This window comes from Mugil cephalus, chromosome 19, assembly GCF_022458985.1.
Source record: "Mugil cephalus isolate CIBA_MC_2020 chromosome 19, CIBA_Mcephalus_1.1, whole genome shotgun sequence".
Classification (NCBI taxonomy): domain Eukaryota; kingdom Metazoa; phylum Chordata; class Actinopteri; order Mugiliformes; family Mugilidae; genus Mugil; species Mugil cephalus.
The window spans coordinates 18,865,655-18,892,570 of record NC_061788.1 but is presented as its reverse complement, the minus strand read 5'-3'; the positions used below and the strand labels follow the sequence as shown (position 1 = coordinate 18,892,570).

General features: G+C 40.2%; 1 protein-coding gene across 3 annotated transcripts in view; it reads left to right on the top strand.

Moving 5' to 3' along the window:
• The window catches only part of whrna (whirlin a), a 130,696-nt gene that overhangs the window by 85,991 nt on the left and 17,789 nt on the right, over positions 1 to 26,916 (top strand). For all 3 annotated transcript variants that reach the window (XM_047570742.1, XM_047570741.1, XM_047570740.1), the window contains exons 4-7: positions 4,611 to 4,819; positions 9,643 to 9,679; positions 23,643 to 23,855; positions 25,942 to 26,163. In XM_047570742.1, the coding sequence (XP_047426698.1) occupies positions 4,611 to 4,819; positions 9,643 to 9,679; positions 23,643 to 23,855; positions 25,942 to 26,163 (681 nt within the window). The remainder of the gene's footprint in view (positions 1 to 4,610; positions 4,820 to 9,642; positions 9,680 to 23,642; positions 23,856 to 25,941; positions 26,164 to 26,916) is intronic.

The window sequence follows — 26,916 nt, the reverse complement described above, 5'->3', positions numbered from 1 at the left end:
TGTCATGATGCATTCTCACCGTCTTCATTAGGTTGATGGCTGAATTGATTTTGGTCTGCAGTCAGGGAATGGAAGTAATGTGTGTGTTCATGGTAATAAAAGAACACATAAGCCAGAGTAACGCCGTGGTTCACTGATACCTCTTTAAAAAGCATTCGGCTAATGAAGCTTTGTGGAACAGTGAAATGAGATATGAATCTTGGCACAGATAGTATGTTTTGTTGGTCTTTTGCGTGTGCTTTTTTGCTGTATTACAACATGCATCATAGTTGAGACATATTTGTGCTCTAAAAATTAAAAAGCTGTTGAAATCATTTCATATACGCCGATCAGCCACAACATTAAAACCACCAACAAGAGAAGTAAATGTCATTGTACATCTTGTGACTTATGGACCTGGAATTCATGTGGAAGTGGATACGTAGACATGTACTACCCACCTACACCAGACCAGGCACCCCCACCCCACACAATGACACTCCTTGACGGCAACAGCCACCCCCAGCAGGATACACACAAAATTGGTTTAGAAAACACGTCAAGGTGTTGACCTGGCCTCCAGATTCTTTTGTGTCAAGTATCTGTGGGATGATACACAGAGGCCCCTCCCCTCAACCTATAGGACCCAAAGAGCCCAACTAACAACATCCTATTACCAGACACCACAGGACCCCCTCAGAAGACCCATGTCCATTGTCTGATGAGTCACAACTGTTTTAGAGGCACAAGGGAGATGTAGATAATATAAGCAGGTCCACTGACAGATTGTTGACTTTCACTTACCTCCATTGATTAGTCTATAGGGCTACGATAATACTCATTCCTTCTGCCTGTTACTTAGTCACGTACAGCTGTGTTCACGCACAGGGAGAATCAAATTGGAAATCACACAGAGGTTTCATAATTGGGAATGTTTAAGTGTGTGGGGGTTCACCATGTTCAACAGTGGTCGCTCTGCCACCTGAGTTGTTTAACTCTGAACGTGTTATTATTACACAGCTGCCCTGATCAGAACTTCAATCCTAAACATCATTGCCACTGCTTGAAGCTTAATTGACCAGAATGCAACGTCGCGACAGCTCCTCTGGTGTGACGGTGAGATTGATCACAAAAAAATGAAGTGTAACTCAGGACAGGGCCCATCTACTCTCAAATAGAAGTATAATGAGGGAGAGGAGGAGAGCATGGGGTGGCAGAATAATGAGAAGAGAGAGTGTGTGTGTGTGTTTATGTGTGTGTGAGGAAGGGAAAAATGTCAGCAGCAACTTTAATGACGACAGCAGCTTCAACTTTAACTGACGCTGTGTGTGTGTGGAGGTCATTTCCTTGTTGGTCTCTAAAATGACCAAAGAGAGAGTATTCATGTTCTGAAATATTGATTGATTCGTCCTGAACCATTACAATAAAAGACAAGAGAGGAAGATTAATGACTGTGTATTTGCGTTCTCTTATTCATTGCTCCGTGATTAACAGTGCTGTTTGGGATGAAACCTTCAGTGCTGTTAACTTAATCAGTGCGTAATCAGAGTCATAATCAAAGTTGTGTTCATTTGTCAGATAGATCAGATGCAATAATCCCACTGGATTAATTAACGCATCCCCATGCTGTAAATACAGGATAGCTGTAGACTAGCTATGTTTCATTCCATTCATTCATTTTCCCACACCAGGACATGTTTGGGAAATGTAAACGCAAAACTTTTTCAAATTTTTTCAAATGCACTTTGATGAGCAGTTCCTGCTTCTTCCAAAGTCACACCTCCACTGTACATCCAAGTTTGAAAAAAAAAAATAAATAAATAAAAATCTGTGTCTGTGAAGGTTCCCAGTCATCCTGGTCATGGTAGTCAAAAAGGTGATTAACTTCCTTCTTTAATCACCTTTTGGACTGTAGGACTAAAACCTGCAGAACCACAGCAAGTCATAGGCCTTTTCCACCACAGACATCTTGACTTGTCACAGTAGCACAAGCTCAGGAGCTACTCATAACATCCAGTACATTTAAATGCACACAATTATTCCGAATATGTCCCTGCCAAATCTAAATCCATTAGCTGATTAGACACGTGGGATATACTGATGTCAGTTTTTAGGAGTGCTCTTTGGTCATGTTTACTCTGCTATCAGAATGCATAATGGGTTTTCACTCACCATCAATTTTCAACGCTGGTGTAGAGGTAAACCTTTCTCATCATAAAGAGTAACAACCCAACCTCACAAAAGATATTATGAAAAGCTTGGGTATCAACCATAGACTGTATATAAATATGGACAGTGCATCCCCACTTTCTTGTATTGGCCCAACTGAGGCAATTCTACCAGAGATAAGCCATCTTGTGATTTGAGAGACAGAATCTGCTCAGTATGGTCTGAGTGGAGCCACGTGGAGCTGAGATTGATGACCCAGCCACACTTCTCTAGACTCATTTGCATTTTTGTTGAATTAGTACTGCGCTTTGCTCCACCTCCTCCAGTTACAAGGAAATGTTGGTTTATACATATTTATTTTTTCCTACTCTCACAGTCCTATGGGGTGGTTTTATGAAGTGGTTAGCAGGCCAACCTTTGTGATCACGATGTCACATCCTGTGTCTATATTTGACAAAGGGTGGAGTTTAAAACCTATTCTCCAGCCAGTCAATATCACTTTTGAGGAGCTGTTCGTTATACAGACTATAGTATCAACAGAATTAAGATATATTGTCTGTATGCACAGACAAACTGCTTACAGCTTGCAAATGCAGTGGAAAGCAGCCATACTAGCCAGAAGCATCTGCTCCATGAGCATTTGCGAGAATTTGTGTCTTAAATCAGGGGTCGTCAACATTTTTCAGGCCAAGGACCTCCAAACTGATGGAGAGATTAAGTAGGGACCCCCTACCTACTATATGTGTTCTATTATATTGAGACTGAGGTTTTTTTATGAACTCAGCATGGTGATAGAAGTGTCAACAAAGGGAAAAACAGATTTGTGCCTGCTCCTTTTGTGTGGTCCAAAACCATGTCAAATCCCAGAGAAATTTAAGTGAACCAAACTGAGTGCTCAGTAAACTGAGCTCTAAGGTCGTCAGATACCATGAGGAGTCGCATGGTGATGCCATTTAGTGCTGTTTTGTAATTCAAACATCTGGAATAAACAGCTTGTAATCTGTGTTAAAATCTGTCTCTGGGGCTTCAGAAAGCCTAAAAGCTTTAATGTGTGTTTGCTGTGGTAGCAGTGTGTGTTTGTTGGTATTGTTGATTGATTGCTTTTGTAAATACAATTTGGATTATGGCCTTTGCATTTGCAGTCAGTGGACCCACTAAAAATCAGTTCAAAAGGCAACATAGTAGGTGATGAAGGAGGACGTTTCTGTGGGAAATGTCCTCAGCTGCCTCAGCTGTGCTGTAGAAATGCTTCTGCACATTAGTAGTCACTGTGTTCGGTGACCTCAGATTTTTGGAAAATACCCAAGAAAGCTGAAATGTATGAGATTCTGAATGTCTTTAATCTCTTGTTTGCGCTTGTAGCTGCTCCTAGAGAACATTGAAATTATCATGAGGGTTGACTGGCCACACTAGAATGGAAATAAAACAAGGAGACAGAAAGTGATAAGGGACATTTTTTGAAATGCTAAACACTAAATCAAGTCTAAATGCCAGATAAGAGAATTTACTAGCACCTCTGTGTCGTTTTGTAAAGGAGAAGTGATACAACCGTCCTCTGTGACTAATTTATTACAGACTTACTGGCAGGCAAAGTTAACGGAGGCAGTTTAAGGCTCAGAGATGGCACAGACCACCTGACAGTCCTTTCTTTACTATGAGTTAAATTTAGTGGAAAATGGTGCCTCAGTGCCTGCCCCACTCTGCTGATCACCTGTGACATAAAAGTTGGAAATGATCACTTCTCCTGTGTGCAGCCAGTGTGGTCTGTTTATGTTAGGATTCATATTATGAGGGATGATAAGCTCTTTTTAAATTCTCCATGATTCCCTGTATGCATGAAGATGGGCACTGCTCTCCTCTAACAGACAGTCAACAGTATGTACACAGTTGTCAGAGTTATGATACCATCGAGATGATGCTCATCAAAGCAGTGGTGATCAGTGAGAAGATGGTGCTCCAGCTCTGTTCGGTGCAGATAAAGGTCCTTGCCACATATTTAGAGTGTTGAAGCTACAATACATAAGTTCATTATAGGAGACAGAAGAAACAGTCCAAGGTGGTGTTTAATGTGGACATCATTATTCTCCTTCTGCCGCTGCCTCCGGGCAGATCCCCTTGATAGAAAGTGAAATCACTTATGAAAGCCTTTCCAATTACATATTAAGCAGTTCTGATCTTGAACCTGTCCGTAAGCAGAGAGCACTTTAATCTTTGTGTAATTACTTCTGTTCACAGCCCAACCTGAGAGAGACATAACTTTTAACATGAAACCTACAACCTAATTATCTAACTCTGATCCATTTAACATTGTATATACACCTCTACCACCTCTATCCATTACATTACCTGTCTCTGACCTTTGACCTCTGTACTTGTGATTGTGACAGCCTCCGTTTGATCCAACCTCACCGCCTTGCTCAGTCCCTCCGACCACACCTCTCTGTTCCCTTCCTTCCACACAGGTGGGCGATCAGATCTTGGAGGTGAACGGCCGCAGCTTTCTGAGCATCCCGCACGACGAAGCCGTCAGAGTCCTGAAGTCCTCTCGGCACCTGATGATGACGGTGAAAGACGTAGGCCGTCTGCCGCACGCCAGGACGGTGGTGGGGGAGACCAAGTGGATTGCCAGCTCACAGATTGCAGAGAGCTCAGCCAACAGTAGCATGGCAAGGTGAGTTTGTCTTATATCACAGGGCTTGCTTATGGAAACTAGAGTCGGGATTTCTGAGGCAACTTCACCATGGAGGTAAGAAAGAAGCATGATAGGTGAAAAGCATTATTTTTATATACAAATATAGTGTTTCAGCTTGTGGTCTTGGTTGGATGACTCAGAAGGGCATAAATAGACACACTGGTACAATAAAATGACACTTTTCACAAGTTACTGGCTGTGGGACTATTAATTCCAACTTCCAAAAGTCTTTGCTGGTTATCTGGCAGCAACCCTCCCTCTATTCCTTTAATGGTAATGGTTCAGGGTGGACCAGTTGATATTTCAGAACATGAACACCTTCAAGCTTTTTTTGCCATTTTCTTTGGTCATTTTATGGACCAGCGAAACAATCTTCACTTACACACAGCTTCAGTGAAAATGGAGCTATTGCTATCATTAAGTTGCTGCTGACGCTTTTCCTTTCCTCCCGCTCCTCTTCATATTATTCTGCTCCCTCATGCCCCCTATTTGGGAGTAGATGGACCCTGTCCCGGGCTGCACTTTATTTTTGTGATCAATCTCCCTGTCACACCAGAGAAGACATCCAAATGTTACATTCTGCTTCTCTTTGTGGTAGGCTTAGTAATGTGTCAAGATTGATGTATGCCCCCACAATGAATCTAGGCAGAGCCTGCACCACTGGGGGCTACGCCAGTGAAAGCATTGTTGGCACTGTTATGTAATTACACTGCTAAAATGCTCGTATGCATGTGGTTAGCTGTGTTGAGTTTCACACAGTCGCTGAAATCCCTGCAACGTTTGTAGTTGTAGTCTGTTAGCGTGATGTATAGTTACATTTATTGAAGGGTCCACATCAAGCTACAAGGCTACTAGGCTAAAGTGTAGGTTAGGGCATGTTGATTTTATTAAACATTCAGATATGAGAGTGATATGAATATTTTCTTCTCATAAAATACATATACCGATCAGGCATAACATTATGACATTATTGTGTAGGTCTCCCTTCTGCCTCCAAACAGTTGTGACTCATCAGAGAATGGACATGGAACTTTCTGAGAGGTCCTATGAGTTTAGACGAGGGGCCTATGTGGATCATCCCACAGATACTTGATCAGTTTGGGATCTAGTGAATTTGGAGGCCAGATCAACACCTTGTGCTGTTGTTCATGTTATTTGAGTTGTTCCTAAAGCGTTTTTGTGTGTGACTGTGTCAGGCTGCATCCTGCTGGAGATGGCTGTTGCTATGCTGTGGGGTGGGGGTGTCTGGTCTTACATTCATCACTATGAATGCCAAGTCCAAAAGCAGAACATTGAATTGTGACAAGATGGTGAATGTCATTTACCTTTCCTGTCAGTGGTTCCCGTGCTGAAGTCTGAGACACCTACACTTAATCACATATGAAGTGATTTATCACTTTGTAGCTGACTGTTGGTTACTAGGATGTTCAAGCACAGGTTGTCAGGTTGTATAGATTGTCTCCTTGATATATTCCAAAACCAAATGTTTCTGAGCGAACCAAGAAAAACACAAGAATGTGTCTAAGTATGTACAGAATTAACTTTCTGTGACATTAGTATTCTCCATTTGAAAAGTAGGAAAAGTTATAAATGGTGTTTCCTTGCTATGAATGTTTGGTCTTATGTCAGCCAACTGTATCAATCGTCCCCTCAATTGTGTTGCCTTAAAGTTGAGATTAGGTCAACATAGAACCTGCCCACTTTACATGACTTAGACTTAGACAGACTTTAATGATCCACAAGGGAAATGACTTTGTCACTGTAGCTTTGTTGCATATAAAAGTCAACTCATAAAAACCACAAAAAAGATAAAATAAAATGAGATTAAAGTAAAATAAAAACAAGTATTATCTAGTAAAATAAAATAAACCGTGTAGACTAATAAAAAAAAAAATTACAATGAGCATTATGAACAAATACAAAAAGTCTTTGCCAAAACAGTGTCCAAGGTGATGTGGTTATTTGGGCAGTTGCATAGCAACAGCGGCATGGATGGTATCGCATGGTGTTTCCTTGTCACTGAGGGCAGGATGTAAACGCCAACAGAGCCAACAGAGCGTGTCAATACCAACGGAGCATGTCAACTCATAGAGTCCCGAAGCAGGGACTAGAACTTACTGTATTTTATTAACGTAATATTTCTACCAGTCCCTTGTAGTGTGTATGCCCCCTCTAGTGAAGTTACTACTGTGAGTAGTACTAAGAAACATTTCTGTGACCGAGAATAGTATAACCAATGTAGTATACATCAGGCACATTTACAGTAGATACTTGATTCATTTAAGTCACAGTAAGATTAGGATATGACACTCACTTAATATAAGATTCACTAAATCTTCTTAGGTGCAGGTAACACAGAGAGATTCAAATGCAATTACCAATTTCAAAATGCATATATTTGTGCTACAATAATATTTGCTTTACCCTTAAAATCACATCTGATTCCCCTTTAAACCATAAAATTAAACCAATTGTGCTAGTTTCATTGATGGAAACTGACATAAACATTGGGCTAATTCTTGAGGACATTCAAAGTTAATGAAGAGAACTAAGAAAAGCACCTTGTTCTTCTTTGATAGACACTAATAATTTGCTGTGATCAGCCGGCTGTCCTTCAAAAAGATGTCTTGTAGGGGCGGTGTTTAGCTCACTGAGTAGAGACCTGCCCCACCCTTTCCTGCGTGGCCCCTATCTTAGCTGTGCTGTCCATTGAAGGCTAAAAGCCCAAAAATATGTTTGAAAAAAAAAGTAATTTGGCAGGTGCTTTAAAGCTGGAACAGCTCATTTGCCACTAGCAGCCTGGAGTAACTGTTCTCTACAGCAGCCAAAATGAAGCTTGATGTAAATGCCAAACTAATTAACCTTGCTCAACTTAATAGCACACAACACATCAACTAAACAACTGAGAAGTTGCAACTCCTTTGTGAGTCCTCAAAACAAACGGTATTTAATATTTACATCTGTACTGAGTTTCTGGTTGACTCCCTCTGAGAAGGCTTGTCATGATTATTACAGTGTTTCTTGCAGAAGCAACTCAGCTGAGAGATAAAGACAAATTGCTGTTTTTCATGTCTTTATTTGTTTCCCTCCGGTACCCACTTGTAAGAGGAGTTACACTCCTACACCTAATTTTACATGACTCTAATCATTAAAAAAAGAACATGCTAGCTTCTTCAGAGTTTCCCTCCTCTTTAACTTGCTGGATACACTGTTTATGAAAATGTAATAGGCTCTACAAGGCAGCTTAAGAGTTTAATCTTCCACTGCACTAAAAATGTAGTCAATTTCTACATTAATACATAATTCATTTATAAACATGCCTAACTGCCTGTTTCATTTTTCCCCCCCTAATAAAAATAATTAGGAGCAGGGATTTAAGTTAACATTTGTTATGCCGGGTTGAAGTTTTACCTAAAGTGTCACTCCATATTTTGCATATTTGCAGTCAATGCACATTCATGCATTTCATTTAAAATCTCACCAATAGAGCCTGACAATTAATTTGTACTACAAAAAGAGAAACAAGGGAGTAGACATTAAAAGAAAAGGAAAAAAGGAGAATAAAGGTCTGAGATTTTCTCAAAAGTGAGAGTTAATTTAATTCTGAAACAAAAAACGGTTACTACACGCTGGGTTTTATATGTCTTTGCATGTGGGAGTGCTGAATGTTTCTGGCTAGGGTTTAATCCTTCTTCCTTTGTTATTTCTGGCCACAAAGGAGTCACATTGAGATTTAGATCCTTTAACTGAGCACTATAGAGGATGTGAAGACATTTACTTGAGTCATTTCATTCAAACGGGAATATGGGGCTACCATGTGTAAGGGATACAAAAGACAGGAAAAAACAGTGTGCATTCATCAGGCTGTGATTAATAAGAAATGGTATATATTAAAAATATGAAAAGCTGTCCAAGATGTTTCAAATCCTGTTTTAATCCAAGCTCCAAACTATACGTGTGTCAGAAAGAAGGATATACCAACGGGAAGTGAGACATGGGTGAAAAATATATTAACTATTCAGTCACTCCCATTCATATACATAAGCTCATTACATGTGTGCAGTCACTCATCATGCATATCAACTAGACATGTTACTATGGTTTTAACATTGTATGAGTGCCTGTAAGTCTAAAGGTCAGAAAGAAAAAGAAAAGCTGTTCGCAGCATTGCATTCTGTCTGTCTGTCTGTCTGTCTGTCTGTCTGTCTGTCTGTCTGTCTGTCTGTCTGTCTATCTATCTATCTATCTATCTATCTATCTATCTATCTATCTATCTATCTATCTATCTATCTATCTATCTATCTATCTATCTATCTATCTATCTGTCTGTCTGTCTGTCTGTCTGTCTGTCTGTCTGTCTGTCTGTCTGTCTGTCTGTCTGTCTGTCTGTCTGTCTGTCTGTCTGTCTGTCTGTCTGTCTGTCTGTCTGTCTGTCTGTCTGTCTGTCTGTCTGTCTATCTATCTATCTTTGACGTTACTATTTTAATGGTATTTAATGGAAAATTCTGAGGGCACACAAAAACATTCGTACATTTTGATGCCAGGTGTAAACAGGGCTTTTAATGGAGGGACTGTGGTTTTCTACTATCTGGCCTCCTATAATGGTGTTACATGGTAATCAACACACCTACACACGATATTAGATTAAAGATAAGCAGTCCATAAATGTAATCCATGTGAATGCACATGTGTGTGTGTGCATATGAGAGCTAGGGAGCTTGTCTATGTGTGTCCAGAGCAGTGTGTGACAATTCAAATGTCCTTCAGTGATTCATTTTTCCTCTCTGTGTGTTTCTCTGCAGCTTCTCTGTGGACCAAGGAGCGTCTGCAGCAGGAAAGGTAGGATTGGTTGCGGATTCACAAGTAACTTCCTCTTGCGTGTGTGTGTGTGTGGACTAAAGATGAGGCTGCACACTGTATGTTTTCAATAAGGGGCTTATGATACTGGATAATGGTCTGAAAGGGAAGAGATGTTGATATCACTGGTCACTCATATCCCTTTATCACATGAATGATGTGATGACATACACGTGATGAGGTATTTTAATGTGCGTTTATTAGTCCAAAATGCTTAAATAGTGTTATTACGGTGGTTAAACTAGCAAAACGGTCCATTGTACCATTGAACAAGATGAAAATAACTGCAAGACAGAGTCAGAGAATGCCCCCTGATATTCAATCATATTGGAGGACTTCAGATTGTATTGCATGCGGGTTCTCATGATAAGTGCCTAAGGAGACTTGACAATTTTTTTCAGTTTTTGTATCATCTGTACTAACCAGGAGCTACCAGTTCTTCACTGGTATACTAAAATAATATTTTATAATATGGCTGCTGACTGGGGGTGAGGCAATTGGGAGAAATGCTGAATCCTCTCTATCATTAAATGTGAAACTTAGAAGTGAACAGTACATCCCCAACCATGTCCAGACCCCTGTGAAAACTGAACCTCTGCACAACATGTTCTGACTGTGGGAATGTTGAAAAATGTATAATCAACATTATCAGTGGCTCACCTCCCACTGTGAATTTGTGGAATCACGCTTTGAAAAAACCTTTACAGCCACAGTCTTGTCACGTTCCTCTTTGACACATTTGAGCATTGTCCCTGTCTCCAGGATTCTCACAAACTTGTGGTCCTATGGGATCAGGAAGCAGTACGTGTTGAATGCTCTCCCTTGAGGGAACGTCTTGGTGAAGGACTGGAGTGGCACAGTTTTCTTTTCTCAGACAACTTGACCTGAGACAGATTGTGAACAAATTGAAGAAATTTAAGTCGACCATTGTCCTCCATACTGATGCATACACTCCTTAAAGATAATGTCAGGACTCTGTAGGATAATAACCAATCCATGAGCTGAATCTCAAGAGAATCTGGATCATGCTGTGATGCAAGTTATCGACTCCAGAGACACAAGTTGTTCCATCAAAGAAGTTCTATGAAGAACAAAATGATTGTTTAGGAACAGCCAAGTCATAGCTAAGACCTTAATCCAATAGAAATGTTGGATTAGAAGGACCTGAAGCAAACAGTTCATGTGAGGAACCCCGCAACATCTTAGAAATGAAGTGGCTCTGTACTGAGGAATGGATTAAAGTTTCTCTAAGCTGCTGTAGACGACTTAATCAAAAGTTACTTGCCTCACAGGTCACACTGAATTGCGGAAACAAGGGTTCACTTTCTTATGTAGCTCACAGATAAGAACAGATAATTACTTTTAAGCAGCACCATATAGGCCTATAGGCTTAACTTATACAGGGAGCCTGTGTCAGAGTACACTTTGTATGAATTATCAACTGAGTCAAAGCTTTAACTGTCGTAAACTCAGTGAAATCAGTGAAGTCAAGGCTGAAAGGTTTACTCAGAATTTTGTATTTAAACATCATGACATTCATACTGATCCTACAGATTAAAGTACAAAAGCTAAAGGTGTTTGTTTTGCACATTCAAGCTACAACAGTTTTTGTAAAGCCCTTGCATGGTGCCTCCAGTAAACAGCGCTGTGCTACAGGAGCATTGGTTGTTGGTTAAAGTTATAGAGCCAGGATCAAACTTGGGCACCGTAATAACCTTCTACATGGTTGTCAGTTTCCAAAAATATACAGTATGTAACCTTCACTTTAACAAATTATGAGAGACACCAAGACAGCAGCAAAAGTTATAGGGCAATACACATTGTGTCAGAATGATTTTTACCCTCTAAATTCATAAATTCTATCCCCTCTTTTCAGTCTCTGTCCCACTGTCAAGTGTAGTTTTGTTGTACTTCTGTGAATGTCTAATAACTATGAACATTATGGAGGATCTTCTTCAATCAATACGCATTAAAGAGGTTGAATATTTTATCATTTATGAATATAGTCCTTTGGTTTTTGGCACGCTTAGCATTGCAAATTATATGTTTAATGAATAAAGATGGTATTTTCCACACCAGCCTACACTACAAAACATTGATGACAAAATGAAAATGTGTTTTTAGGCACTTTTGCAAATTTATTAAAAATCAAGAAAGGAATTTAAGAAGGGCAGTGGAATGCATCAACATTCAAAACATGAGTTAAAAAAAAAAGTAGTTTAACATGTTTAACAGAACTCACTGGGTAGGAGGGATAAAAGAGGGAAAAGAATAGAATTGACATATTTGATTTAAAATAACAATTGAAATGACAAAATAAGACACATGTCATTTTTTTGTTTTTTTCTAAAATACAACCCTTTATTTAAAGATGCACACTTCTTAAAGGCTCTCTGTCAGACATGTTTAAATAGCAGCTCACTGTGACAACTGACGCTAAATATTCTTGAAGTGATATCGAGCTGCACCTTCCATGTTGATTTGACTCAGTTTTTTACTGCATATAAGTGGTTATACAACTACACTCTCTCATTAACCTGATTCTTATCTACACTTTTCCTTACATGGACCTCTGAATTTTATTTTAATACAACTGGCCTGTACCACATATAGCCATCGTTAACTGACCATAAAGTGTGTAGTTCTGCTGCCTGGTGACTTTGAATGTGACTTTGCAAAGCAAGAGAGCGTGTGCTGGAGGAAAGTTGGAAGAGACAGTAGCTGATGACAGGGATAGAGGGAGGGGAGGCAGACGAGATGGAGAGCTCTCTTTTCATTACGCAAGCTCTGATGGACAGTCTTCTCCTGACACAAAAATGCAGCGACTCTGTAGAAGGGAACACGGTGAGGTTAGGTGAGATGTACTTTAAGAAGCAGAGGTTCACATTTCCAGAGCTAGGCCCAAAGAGAGTTAAAAAACTATTTAGTTGAGTTTGTATTGAGCCTTATAACTACACACCACTGGTGTGCACAGCAGTGGCTGTGATTATTTCCTTTTTGCAAGCTGGTGCAACCTGGCCATGAACTTTGAGATGAAAATTCTGAAAAAATATTTATCCATTAATAAGCTTTACTAAATATAATATATCCACTGTTTCAAATTAACAGAACCTACATAAATACTTACAGTGAACTTCTCCATTACTTTACTACTATCGAGTTTGTATAGTTTTTTATTTATTTATGAATAAATTTTTATTCTAATACAAATCCGCTGACATCCACCTGCACCTTTCCATTGAAAGTGTCACGACACCACGGAAGTTATTATTTTTTAGAGCATTTAAACCTTAATTAAGAATTTCTGCCCGCATGAATCACTCTATTAACACTCATACACTGGCACGTCATTCATTACACCTGTCAAATCATTGCAGCTCCAGCTCCATGTACAAGTCATCTGTGGATTTCATGCCTGCAGAGATTATAGTTCTGTGCCTTTTTCATGTGAGTAAAAACATCTCCGCTCTTCAGCAGCCTCCACCCTGGAAGATTTATGATCACTTAGTTTATTTCATCTTCTCCAAGAATTTACTGGACACTTGGCATCCTGTCCAGTCTCTCCTCCAGTGTGTGCAGAGAAATAACACCGCAAATGAAAAACTGCTATAACCGGAGCCATAGGTGTCACAGTGGAACTGTTAGGGTGGGACTGTGAATGGACTTCATGACACTGTTAAAATGACTAAACACTGTATCGTAGGGCCAGTAGTGCTGGTTACCGTATTTTCCTCTTTTCAAAGGTTTTCCAATAATAATTTCTATGAATTCTGAAAAGGCTCATGTGTCGGACCTCTACCATTGCTGAGGAAATGTATCTTGGATAGTTTTTTTGGCAGATTTATTCCACAGCTCAGTGAAATTGAAGTGACATGACATATGTAGCAGGTGGTATTTGAGGCTTTGATGTGTGCAGTTGCATGGCTGGTGTCTTTGCATATTCAACTTGCAGATAACATGCTTTCACAAGTTTCCACATCTCCTCTCCTCCTTCACTGCCAAGCAAAAATAACACGAGCATTTCCCTTTAGCATCTTCAAAATTTCCCCACATTTCTGTTTTGTGATAAAGCAGCAGGTGCTATCCACCATTATCATGAGGTTCAAAGCTTGGTGATACCTTCTCTGTTTTCAATTGTTTCTTTTAAAGAAGCATCCATTAGTGGTTTTTATCTATCTAATTAATTTCACTTGACAATCTAGCACATGTTTTCTATGTGCAGCAGTAGCGGGGCGGTAGGCACGGGTAATGAAGGTGGTGTTCACAAGGGTGTTAAATGGACGCACAGTAGGGTTCAAACAGCAAAATACAACACTTGTAATATCATACTGTTAGTTCAGCAGGGTGGTGTTCATCCTGCTGAACTATGACCAGTAGCTGCTGTGCCCCTGGACTTGTGACAATTCAACATTTTTCCGTTTAAGGAAATAATGATACCCAGATGCCCCACAGCAGATATTCACTATAGTGTTTTCAGGACAGCTCTGTTTACATTAGCTGGTTTCCTGTTAGCTGAATGCTAACATCCCCATGTGGACGTGGATGAGGTGACAGTGCTATTGTATGGATTCTACACAGACTTTATCATGCTCATCGTCTTAGTTCAGAATTTTAACCAACAGCACATGTGAAATAATTTACTGTAGACACTAAAAATAACAGAAAACAGAGATAAAACATGATGACAACAGGCTTAACAACAAATATGTGAGAAAATACGACAGAGCAGAATAACCAGGTTTTAGTGGATGCAGTGTGTCTCTCATGTTGGTGCTTGATATGTGGGTTTTAGGTTAGTCTATAAACGTGCAGCTTTTACCTTCTCCAGGGTCATGGTCATTGAAGCAGTTTCACCAGCACTGTCATTGAACGGTCAACAGTATGATATTATCAGTGCTGTATTGTGCTGTTTGAACCCCACTGTGTGTCCATTTAACACCCTTGTTCTGTTGACTGACCTTGATGAAATACATGCTGTTTGATGAAAGTGGTGCTTTGGATCTTAGAGATCAAAGAATCTTACAGAGAGGAAATCATTATGTGCATGAATCTCCATTGGTTTGCAGCTGAGTTTCAGCTGAGTTTCTTTTGTCTGGTTGTATTGCTAGGAAGGCTCAACTGTTCAATGAGTTATATAATTCGCATTTTGTGACAATGATTCATTTGTGTTTTTAACAGCAGCTTTAGAAATCCTTAAGAAGATTGTAAGAAAACCAAATGCTCTGTGTAGGCACATAGGGGTAGGAAATAAAGATAGCCACCACTCTGATGAGCAGACTCAAACGGTCAAATCAAACTCATCTGCACTTACACTTGCTGTGACTGCATTAGTACACCCAGACTGACTAGTGTGGAAACACGCAGTGCACTATGAGTATCCAGATGGTATGCACATAATGGCCAGTAAGTAAAGTGTAAAAGGCTTCACTCTTCTCACTTTCAGTGGTCAATATAAACTTGTGAAAACGATAAACAGAGAAAGCTACAGCTGTTGCAGTTGGAATGCAAATATTAGATGTAAACATGTAATGTACATCAATATTGTTATTAGCTTCATTTTATAGGCTATAATGATTCTGTACTGCAAAATGCTGCATCTAATGTTGGCTCAGTCAGATGTTGCTGTTGTCATTTCCAGTAAGGAGTTGTTGTCTGCTATAGCTGCTATGTTGTATGCACATAGTGTACACCATGTACAACATACAACTGCACTTCCAGAAGTATCTAGCATTAGACTTTTAATTCTGACATTCTCAAAGTGTACTAAGTCTCCATAAGCCAAAACAGCTTAAGCACATGCAGATAAAGTGACTCCAGATACAAGCCTGGGAGTGTCGGGGCTGGGGGCTGGTGTATTAAGAGGGTAAAGATATATAGCAGCAGGGCTTTGGGGCTCAGCAGAAAAGAGGAAGGTAATAATTCACAGCTCTGAAGCTCTTCGGTGTGAGCCAGGCAGCCTCTGTTAGAGTCAGCCCCCGCTGCTAACCTCACAGTGTGTCAACATATCCTCAGTATAAATATTTATCTCTCTCACAATGATCTGTGCTGGTGACTGTGCCGCCTAAACAAGCAAGGAGGCTTGTGATTAGCTCATAATTTTCTGTGTCCTCTTGTCATCTCTTCTCCAGGCTGGTGCCTGTAGAGTCAGTTTATCCCAGCGGTCACATCATCTGTCCTTCCAAGCTCCCCTCTTCTCTCCCTCCATCTTGTAATTGCAGCCCAAAGGCCAAACCAGACCGATAAGCTAATTAATTACGGGTAGGTCACACAGCAATTCACAATCATTTATTCTGCTCTGACCCAATTTGGGTGCTATCTAGAGCAAATAAATGTTGTTTTGTAAACAACAAAATATAAAACAACACTTAACAAGAGTAAATGTTGCTTATGTCAGTCAGACACAGTTTACTAGTTGAAGTTTGAGATATTTTCAGTTTACATGATGCAACAGTTTAAGAGTCAAAATCAGTATGAATTGATAAACACATGACGACAACTTAAAAGCTTGAGACAGTCACAGTGGAACTAGAACACATTTAGTGAAGGACACTGCTGGTCATCAAAACTGAAAGCTATTAAGACTTTTCCCTAACCACAAATCTAATATTTGACCTTTTAGGTTCTGTCTCCAAACGCCCACTCTAAATAAGGGGACTTTCACATTGCAGCAACTGGTACGTCAAAATTGTAGTGCCAAAAATTGAAGTGCCCAATATTGTAGTCCCAGAAGTACAATTTCAACTCAGAGTTCATAGTGCCTTTGACTTTTTGGTGTGGTATGTTGGGGCAGGTGTGAACACAAAACAGTAATCAGAACACATAGACTTGATCTGGCCTTGATCCAGCCCAACTTTCCTTTATTCTGCTCAGTCAGAAGGGGCACATTTTTTGTGAAGTCTTAAGCAGTACAATATTTTCAAGACGTTTCCTTGACTTTGATTCAGTTTTCAGTATAGGTTTGCTTGATGATGAATTCCACCGTTATAAGCAAATGCCCACTCAGCCCACTCCCAATTTAAATTGCACAGAACACTAAATGTTCCTCCTGTATTTACTTTCTGGCTGCTACCCCAGACACATCTGATTAATAAGCATCAGTCACATCGCATCTGTGATGCATTTTAGTATGCTTGGATTTTTCTCTGTGTGAGAAAACACCAAACCAAGGGGAGATGTCAAAGTTTACAGAGTCCATTTATTTGGACGAGAAAGCAAACTATAGAACTGAAAATGCCCTGAAATCCACCAAGCCTCCCAAATTTACTAAGCGGAGTCTTTGCATTAGGGGCTGGTGGGACGGCCCCACCAGATGGCGCTGCTGTGCAGATGAGGATTATCAGCTTTTATACGTTTTCCTTTTTCAAAATTGTTGTTGCGCATAAGTTAAAAAGTAATAAACTTTGTCCCCAATGACGTGTCTGCATTTGATAAATGCAATTTCCTCCGTAGACAGTCCTTGTAGTGTGGTTGTGTGTGAATAGTCAGTTTTGCCTGCTGCTGCATCTTTTGTTTCCACTCAGTGGATCACAGTTGAGATGGCCCTGGTCTGCAGTGTTGTGAACTGGTGAACTGCTGTGCATGCACGTGTCCAGCGCACACTTCAGTGTGAGCAGTGGGGCTTGACCTTCAGGGCTCCAGAGCGTTTCTCATCAGCTGATTTGAAGCAAGGGGCAGGGACTGCAGAAGCCTCAGTAGCTCGACTAACGTAGTAAAGGAACATACCAGTAGCTAATTCAGGTTTCATTCATTCATTGCATGATGAATCAAGTTGACTACCTGGCTAGTGTGCAATTTAGGACTAGGTTGATTAAAGATTAAGTAGATTAAAGGTTTGGGACCACATCATCCGAAAGATTTAATCATTTTTCAAGAGGGAAAAGACAAAAGTAGGTCATTCAACCAGGAGTGGTTTAAGAGGAAACTTGGTTAACTGGAAACTCGTAAAAAGACACTGGATGAGTCTAATTTATTTTTAATCTAAATGGAATTGATGATGTAGTTTTACATATTGTTTGAATTATAGTGGAATTTGTGTAATGCGTAACTGGCGATATGTATGTAGGTGTGTGTGGGGGATGTGAAATGTCTGTTTGGCTGTGGTATATTATGTGTGGTGACTGTGTATATTGATTGCTGTGTATTGGTTGTACTCATTCATGCCATGAGTGGAGATTTGTGTTTTTATTGTTCTCACATTATTGTTTTTATCTTGAGTATTTGATATAGTGAGATCTTGAACATTGCCATTTGGTGGCACTATTGACATAATAATATCAGAGTGGCTTTGGATAATATATGTCGTCAGATTGGTATTGTTTGTGTGATGGCGTTATTCAGCTGCAATTTTGTCGTCATCTGTTTGTTGTCAGGTGCTGTGGTCCCCTCTCTCACTTGCTACTGTGTTTTTTTTTTGTTGTTGTTGTTGTTTTTTTGTGAGGGTATTGATTATGTTATTTCTGGATGACCTGTCAGAATTTCCAAACCAAAATCACCTGCAAGAAAAGATCACATGACTGATAGAAATGACTACAGATTTGCACCATTTTTTAGTCACCCGGAAGACACACACTGTGAAACGCTAGTCATCGAACACACAACCCACAAAAACTACGTTTTCACATCAGTTCTTATGTTATTAATAAAAATAATAAGTAATCTATTGTGTGTAGTTTTCTGTCTCACTGTATTTTAGAGTAGGATTAATGACGAATCAGTTTACTTTTTCAGTCAGATAAGGTAGAAACAATGATTGCAAAGAAGAACACCAAAATAGATATCATAATAAAAGTCCCTCCAAGGGTGGATATGGTAAAATAAGCATCATAGCAACACAACATTGATACATTCAACCTTTTAATGCAGGTTTGAATGACTAAAAGAAACGGTCTCATAAGGTACAGTAACTGTACTTGCTCAGAAAAGATCAGCTAGTTAGGATGCATTTCATTACATTAGAAAGTCAATCATTAGTCGGTACAACGATAAAGTCAGGATAGACACAGAAACGAAACACAAAGGCCTCATATCTCACTCCCTTGAGCTGGAAAGAAACCATGACTGGTGGTTGACTGGTGAGGCAACTGTCCCAATATTTATTGCACACTTTTGATGTTTATTGTTTTACATAAATAATATCAGTACATGCAATCTAGTTTTCAACAGTACCAGCCAATAGCTAGCACTATCATAGTGATTGTGGGGTCACGGTACTTGAAAGAGTAATTTCAGAAGCAATAGATCATGCCTGTCAGCCAATTTCTCCTCTGCACTGATTGACTCAAGACAACTGCAGCAACAATCTAAAGATTGAAGCTGCAATCTGTCTGCACAAACCTATCATGGTCTCAACCAAAGAGAAATGGCAAGCACATCAACTGTAGGATAGATCTTAGGAATACTTTGACAGAGAGTCTGATGAAAATTTATAGTTTGAAAAAGTAAAGAGAGGTCCACTGAGTCAATGTCTCCAAGCAGTAGGTTTGTGACTATAACAAGACACTGTCTTGTCTTTTTCAGAGAAATATGTCTGACTGAAGATATGACACAGATGCCATTATTTCATTTCAGCTCTTGGAACACTGTTTGTTCCTACAATGCTGTCACACACAAAAATGCATTTTTCCCTTTCTGTGTATTGCTGTGTGTTTAATTGCCCCAGTGGGATTACAATGTTCAGTGTAACTATAGCAGTCCTGTACAAATACTTGACACATCCATGTTTATTGCCTGTAAAATATCATGTTATGAATACAATCCAATTTTCTCATGCTAGTGGTATGACCCTAGGGATAGCACTGTCAGTTTGATGGCTGGTTGGGTCATTACTTTAGTTCAAACTGAAATCAATTTTAACTATAAAATGGACTGGAGTAAAAGATCTCACAGAAATTTATGACTCTCAGATGGTGACATGCCATAGTGTATCCTTGCTTACTTTGTGCTGTCTTTTTGGTTTTATATATTTGCTCAGCATTTCCGGGCCTCATAAGTTTAAAACTTCATTAAATGTCATCAAGCACTAGCAGCAGAGTGATTGTGATTCAAAGAGATGAAAATGTTGTGCATTTTCTTGCCACATTCTGTAAATGATCCGGTCTTCTGAGACTGTCAAACTGTTCTGATCCAGTCACAGATATTGATTCGGTACCTAATATTTTATTTTCTGATGCATAGAAGAATTTAGCTGATGTGGCAGCTCTCTGAGAACTGCAACACACACACACACACACACACAATGAGCAACCACTTTCTATCCCATTAATGAAGTTGATTAGCAGCCCTAAAGTGAGATCAGAGAACAGTCAATTTCACTCTCGACAATGTTTTCAGAATGTAAAAGAGGCTGCTTTGAGCCTTGACTTCAGACAGTGGACCCAACTCAGACGTACTTCTTTTATGGCCAGGATTTAGTTTTTGTCATCATGGAAATGTACTGTATGTTGTTATCTGTCAGCGTCACTATAGTGTCAACTTTTGTAGTAAGTGTGAACTACCTGACTTAGCTCATAAAGTTCACATTTAGACCACAAAGTTCTGTCACCAGCGATAGCCTTGAGGATTTGATATGTTGGGTGATTTTGTAATATTTCAGCCTTGCTGCAGCACCCATCCAGGCCAAAGGTTTTAACACTGACAATCTATCCTGCGACATCAGGCCAAGTCTGTGCCAGCAACATGTGCAATCGATTTTTAGAGCTTTGACAGATTTCATTTCTTTCCATCTCATTCAATTTAACCTTAACTCCATGTGAGTAATGTTATAACTGTGTTCACGAGCACAGACAGAGTACAGGGATGTGAAAAATCAGGAAAACCTTTACTTAAGCAAGAATCCAGTTGTCTGTCTCTATTCATGTTGAAACTTGAAAACTCACACAAACTACACAGCATACACTATTTGACACGTCACTGGTGTAGTCATTAACAATTAGTTTTATTAAAGTAGCTAAAACGTTTCTGTTAACATGACTGAAGACTGATGAATACCAAAAGTTTTTGCTGTTCTTGGTAATACTCTCAAAATATGACACTGTAGTAATTGGCCTGATATTGTTGATTATTAATGTTTTAACCAATGGATTTGATTTAGAAAAACATTTCAACTTCAACTGAAAGTATATCTGCGTCCCATTGGATGGACTGAATTAAATTTCCCTAGCCACTCATTTCAGCTGAAACTAACTTGTCAACCTCATTTTGCACGGCCACTGTATGGCAGCACAGTTTAGTGCTGCTGTGCAAACCATGTCTTGGGATGAATAACTGATATACAAGCAGTCCACTCGCACAACTCTGTTATAACTTGATTGTAGCTTGAAGCCTCACAATATGTATTGTGATCCTGTGTCTCATAAATCTTACTGGAATCCAGTGTGACAGCCTCACAGTGTAACATTATCTTAGTACGAAAATTAAGAATAGTTGGAATCTTAATGGTGGCTATGGCCACGCGGCCTCATAACAGCAAATTAACACTCAAGTCATATGTGTCTTGTTACACTATCCAGTTACTAAAAGATAATCAACACCTTCTAACCAATCAGAATCAATCATTTTCTCATCTTCTGAGAAACGGTGGTGAAACACAGCTAATCTGAAATGTGAGATTTTCACTTGTGGAAATATATTGCCGGATGGATTACACTTCCTATTAACATTGTAAGGAATGTTGTTTAATTGATCACTGTAAACACTGTACATTTGGAACAGTATAGCACATCTTAATTTCCAAAAGACAGGTTCTGATAAAAAAAACAACATTCATTTTCATGTTTCATTCATCTGTTTGTGTCTCTGAATTGTTACAGCTCCTTTTATCCATCCAGCAGGTGCATGCCTACCACCATGTGGGCCTGGTAACCTCTCAGCTCATATTGTTTTTCACTTGCATACAAGTCACTAGATGAGCTATTCTGAGTTATGTCTGCAGAAGAGTAGCGTGCTGTACAGTACACCACTGAGACCCTGGTGCAGACTGAGAGATATTTATAGTTACAGACATTCATTGAGCCTACAGTGTGATTCAACAAAACCTATAGGAGAATAGTCCCATATCTTAAATAGAATTTTTTTTTTACCTTATCTCCAGTATTTTCTGCTCTGTATTGTTAAATAGAGTCGAGCTATAGCAAAGATGAGGCTTGTGACATTTAACTGGGCTGGTTTTTGACTTTATCTGATTTGCTCTTTATCGATTGAATGTCAGTGTTGGTCATCAGCATTGTTGTCTGTCTCTGCGATATAAAGGACCAATCAGCTTATCTGGCATTTAACATAGCCAGCCAATGAATGACCTCATAGATGGACCGGGTCCAGAAAACGGGCCTGCGTTACCGGATGTGCATTAACTGTAAACCCACAGTCTGACAGTGAACACCTCTTCTGTAGGTCCTCGTTCCACACCCCCAGCAGCAGCCCTAATTAGCAGGAGACCGCAGGTGTTCCACTCCAGTTGAGTGAGGACCGATTTCATCAGCTTTCTCGAGTGCCGATCTGCCCTCTAATACGATAGTGAGAGACAAACTGACTGCTCACATGTCTTGAGTGGTCACGTCGCTTCACTCCCCATCCGCCCTTGAGTTAAGTAACCGGGACACAGACGCTTTAGAGACATTTTAGTGCTAAGCATAGTCGTGATTAAGATTCGGGCAGGGTAGCGCCGCAGTTCACCTTGAACATTAAACAGTTGTTGGCTCGGTTCGTACTGGGACACATGTACAGCTACAGCTGATAATACAGACGCTGTAGCTTGAGGAAGAGTTGAGAAGGAGGGAAAGACAAAGATGAGTAGATGAAGAGGGGAGACAGCATCGGGCCCGTTTGTTTCTCCCGTTTCCGTCTGCGTCGACACAGACCCTGAAGGTGTGACTTTGAAGTGGTGTCTTTGATTAAGGAGTTAATTAAAGGATAGCTGCATGGAGGCGGGCAGATAACTGCGAGAAGAAAGGGAACAAGCAGTGAGGAAATAAAGGTGTAGATATACAGTAGAGAAGTGATATTGGCAGCTCATAAGTTCTGAAGTGGCAGAGAACTGTCTTTCTGATTGGCAGAGAAGTCAACGGACAGAACAAACAGATTTGAAAGCTGTAAAAGAAAAAAAAAATCAGAAAAACCAGCCACCTACATGTGTGAACAGCACAGGTTCCTTGCTGCTGCAAGCTGTGGTGTTAGTGCCACAAAGCATTAATGATAATGGATGATGGTAGTGCAGCAGGAAGAAGGAAGTCAGATGATAATTTATACATCTGGGATAGGAGAGACTGATGGTTAGCTCGCTGTATGTGGGTGTAATTTATGTTCTTGTGCGATTTCTGTCCGCCCCAATCTGTTTCCTGCCTTTGTTTCCACTGCTGCCTGCTCCTCTGTCACCTCTAGATCTTCACATCTATCTCCCTTTAACCCCCCTTTCCCTGTCTCTCCATTACTTCTTTCTTATTCTTTTCCTCCTCCTCCATCAACCACCACCTTCTTTACAGCATTTACCACATGTCATGCCAAACATCTACCTCTCCTCTTCCTCCATCTTCCCTCTCCATCTCTTCCATCCAGATAATTTCCATCTTCCTGCTTCCTCTCTTCCAATGCCTCTCTATTCTCAACAATCACCTCTTCTCCCCTTCTACTCCAAAAATCCATTTTCTTTCTTTCCTTTTCTTTTACCCAACTCATTTTATTTTCATTTTCATTCTTCCTCTCAACCCTGATTGTCTTTTTGTTTCATCCTTTCCTCAAACCTGTCTAAAACATCCTTAAATCCCACTTTACTGCCTCCACCTTCGCTCTCCTCCTTGACCTGTTCTTTATCCCTTCGGCTCAACTTTCTACCTCACTCTATAAGTCCAATAAAAAAATGGAAATGAAGGTCTGTTTTATACATGAAATGAATTAAATTATAAGTATCCTGTCCTTTTTGTCTTTGTTCCTTTCTTTCTTCCATGTACTCCAGCCTGGGTTTTATAAAGGTGTGGCAGGCTCCCAGGTGACCCTGTCCAGTCTGGTAAACCAGTCCCGGGCCATGCTGGAGGAGCAGGCACGCCACCTGTTGACAGAGACGGAGCGTCAGACCATGGGCTACTACGTAGAGGAGTATCGGGACGGGCACATCGGGGTGGAGCAGCTGGTCATGGCGCTGTTCGAGCTGCTAAACACACATGCTAAGGTGAGGTATTAGGAGGCTTGTTTCAGTCGGAGAAAGCAAAGAACAAGTTCAAAGGAGAATCAGTTTCCCTTCGGTAGGGATCTGTCCTCCTGTACAGTCTCTGTGTGTGATTGTAGTTCTGAATAACGTGTCTCTCGCCTCATCTGAGATTTATGCCAAGACTTTTTACAGATGCTCACAGTTCTGGTTTGTTTTTCTTTCCTCCACAGCTCTTGAAATTCTCTTGGTTTTCTCATAGTCGGCAGTAGTTCACCTTAAGAGATGCCATAAATCAAATATGCTTTATTTCCAGTTTTTCAAGTAGACTGTACTTGAAAAACTGCCAAGAGCCCTCCTGTATACAATCCAGCTGCCTTGTCTTTAGATATGCTTACAACTTATTGGTTGTAGGTTGCTTTTGGTTCTGTTCTTTATTTTTATTCTTATAAAAGTGTGACAGCAGATCTTCTAAGTTAGTTTAAGACTGACAAAGTAGAAGTTAGAATAAGTGTCCTTCTCTTTAGTGACAAAGGTGACAACTAGGATAATCACTGGTGAATGACTCAACATAAAAAACATGTTTTTGCGTTCAGTTCAGTTGTATTGAAATTATTTAGTACCAAATCATACCTTATGTAATCCCAGGGAACTTTTTTTAGTAAAAAAAAAAAAAAGAATGATCTTCAACTAAGTATGGTTCTCCTGAGAAAACATACTTTGCATCACCTAACAAAAATCAACACATTTGTTGGAAAAATACCTCGGTAGAAAAGTTTCTGTCCAGCCTATGAAATCGGTATAGAGGGGAATGGTGAGGGGAGGGGTGTGTTACTGAAGCCAACAGATGAAGAGTAAATGGCCCCACCTCCAAGACTGAGGTAGTGCTGGCTGATTCAGATTTTCAAACCAGAACAATGCTCAAAAATTGCATATTTGAGTGCAAATATACAACCTTCAGATGTTACTCACCCTCTTTTCAAGTTTTTTGGACAAATTTGCAAATATATGAGCAGCAGGTTTTTAGATCATCTCTGACAAACTTGAAAAAAAAAACACAAATACTGCCTAAAGGTGGGTATTTAATGCAGATGAGTCACATCGAACTCAATGTGAAAGGGTTTATGACCTGGCAATCGACCCAGGATTTTATCGGCTCTGCTTCGATGTGAACAGGAATGCCGCTGATTCCCCGCTACCTGCAAATTTACACCATGACACTGATGTGCCTGTCACATTCTGATTTTGTCACTGGACAGCCTATCACACTGTGTCATTGTAGAAGCTCCAGGGCTGCGAGCAGCTCAAAAACAGAGCAAAGTTTTGATCTACTCTCATAAGAGACCAATCTCTGAAGGGCAGAAATTTTTTTTCTTTTTGTCAGTCACACAAATCAAACGTGTTGTTACAAGATCATTAATGGAAGTACATAGGTGGATTAAAACGGCCTACGTCATGTTCAGGAAATCACACCGGGGTATCTTGATGTGAATTGTGCATGCATGGTTGTGTTTATATACAGCTTGTATAGTGATATGGCACACTTTGTTATTGATCATCGTCACAATGACAGTGAGGAAAAAACAAGCACGCAGTTCTCACAGCAGGAGGTCAGACTTGGGACTGCTGGTAATGTGAAAGCACACCGAAGGCGGGTGGACCCGCGTCTGAAAATACAGTGTCAACCCAGTATTTTCGATGTGAAAAGGGTACAACACTGGAGTGAAGAATCAATGGAGCTGGTAAATTTGGATCCATCAGACAGAAAAGCATTTTCACTGTTTCATGCTGCAGTATTCATCTATCCCAGATTGCAAAGGCAAATAATTTGAAAAGATAAAAGATAACCTTTTTCTTCCTGGTTGAGAGGTATGGTAGAGAGGTGGTCTGCTAATACACTTGTAACTCCTATATTACCAACAGTAAAAGGCTCCAACTAGCAGCCTAGGACTGGTGCAAAGACCTTTCTTGACGTGAATATAAACATGATTAAATCAAAGTTCAAAGTCTCTGTGTTTGCATCCCTCCCACGTCTGTTAATATCATACCTTCTTCGTCTCTCCCCTTGTTTCTCTCCCTCTGTATCTGCTACCCTGTCTTGTATCTACAGTTCTCTCTGCTGTCAGAGGTACGAGGACTGGTCACCCCACAGGACCTGGAACGTTTTGACGGGCTGGTGCTCCGACGTGAAATTCAGGCTCTTAAAGCTCGACAGGGGACGGCTGGAGCCACAGCCATGCAGCCAGATTCCATGTCCATGGTGTCATATCCAGACACTCTGACCTCCTCCTCAGCTAGCTTCATGACCAACACCACCCTCAGCTCTGCACGGGTAGGCTGGGCTCACCAGTGGGATAGTTGTCTGGCTCTTCTTGAGTTAGTGTGTGCCCTTGAAGTAGTTCAGATAAGCTGTGAAAACTGCATGTTCAAATCAGTTTGAACAAAATTTCATATGATTGAAAGCAAATCAGCAGTTCATTGAATTCAAACAGTGTAATGGATGGAAGCCAGTGTTGCCTTTTAATTTCTGTGGTCTCATTCCTCCTTCCTTTTCTGTTTCTGTCTGCTCTGTCTTCTCCTTTTGTTGGCTGTGTGTGAGAGAGACAGTAGAGTGATATATTCATATATTTCCATGAATTACAACTCCATCTGTAGAAAATATCCTGTTCTGTTGTGGACTTTTTTCTGAGCTGAACAATGACACGTTTCACTGCCTTCCTGTTGAGATTGAAACGTTTTTTTTGGCTGATATTTGAAAGGCTGTGTTTTTCTTCCACCCCAATAAACGCTCACTTCACCTCACCCTGAAAAAAAACCCTTGTCCCCCTCTGTAGGAGAGGCTGCTCTGGCTGATAGATATGATGGAGGTAGGAATTACTGCTGTAAGTGATGAATGCTTTCCATCACAAAGCCACACATGCAGAATACACACTAGAGCAGAGAGATGCAGTGGTCCCTGTAGGTAGATGTGTACCAAGCGCACACACACAGTACATACATTCTAACTCTCATCTTGGCTTGGGGTTTTGCGGTGATTTTGTTTGCAGTGTTTTTCCTCTTTCTTGGCTTGCTTGCCTTTATTTGG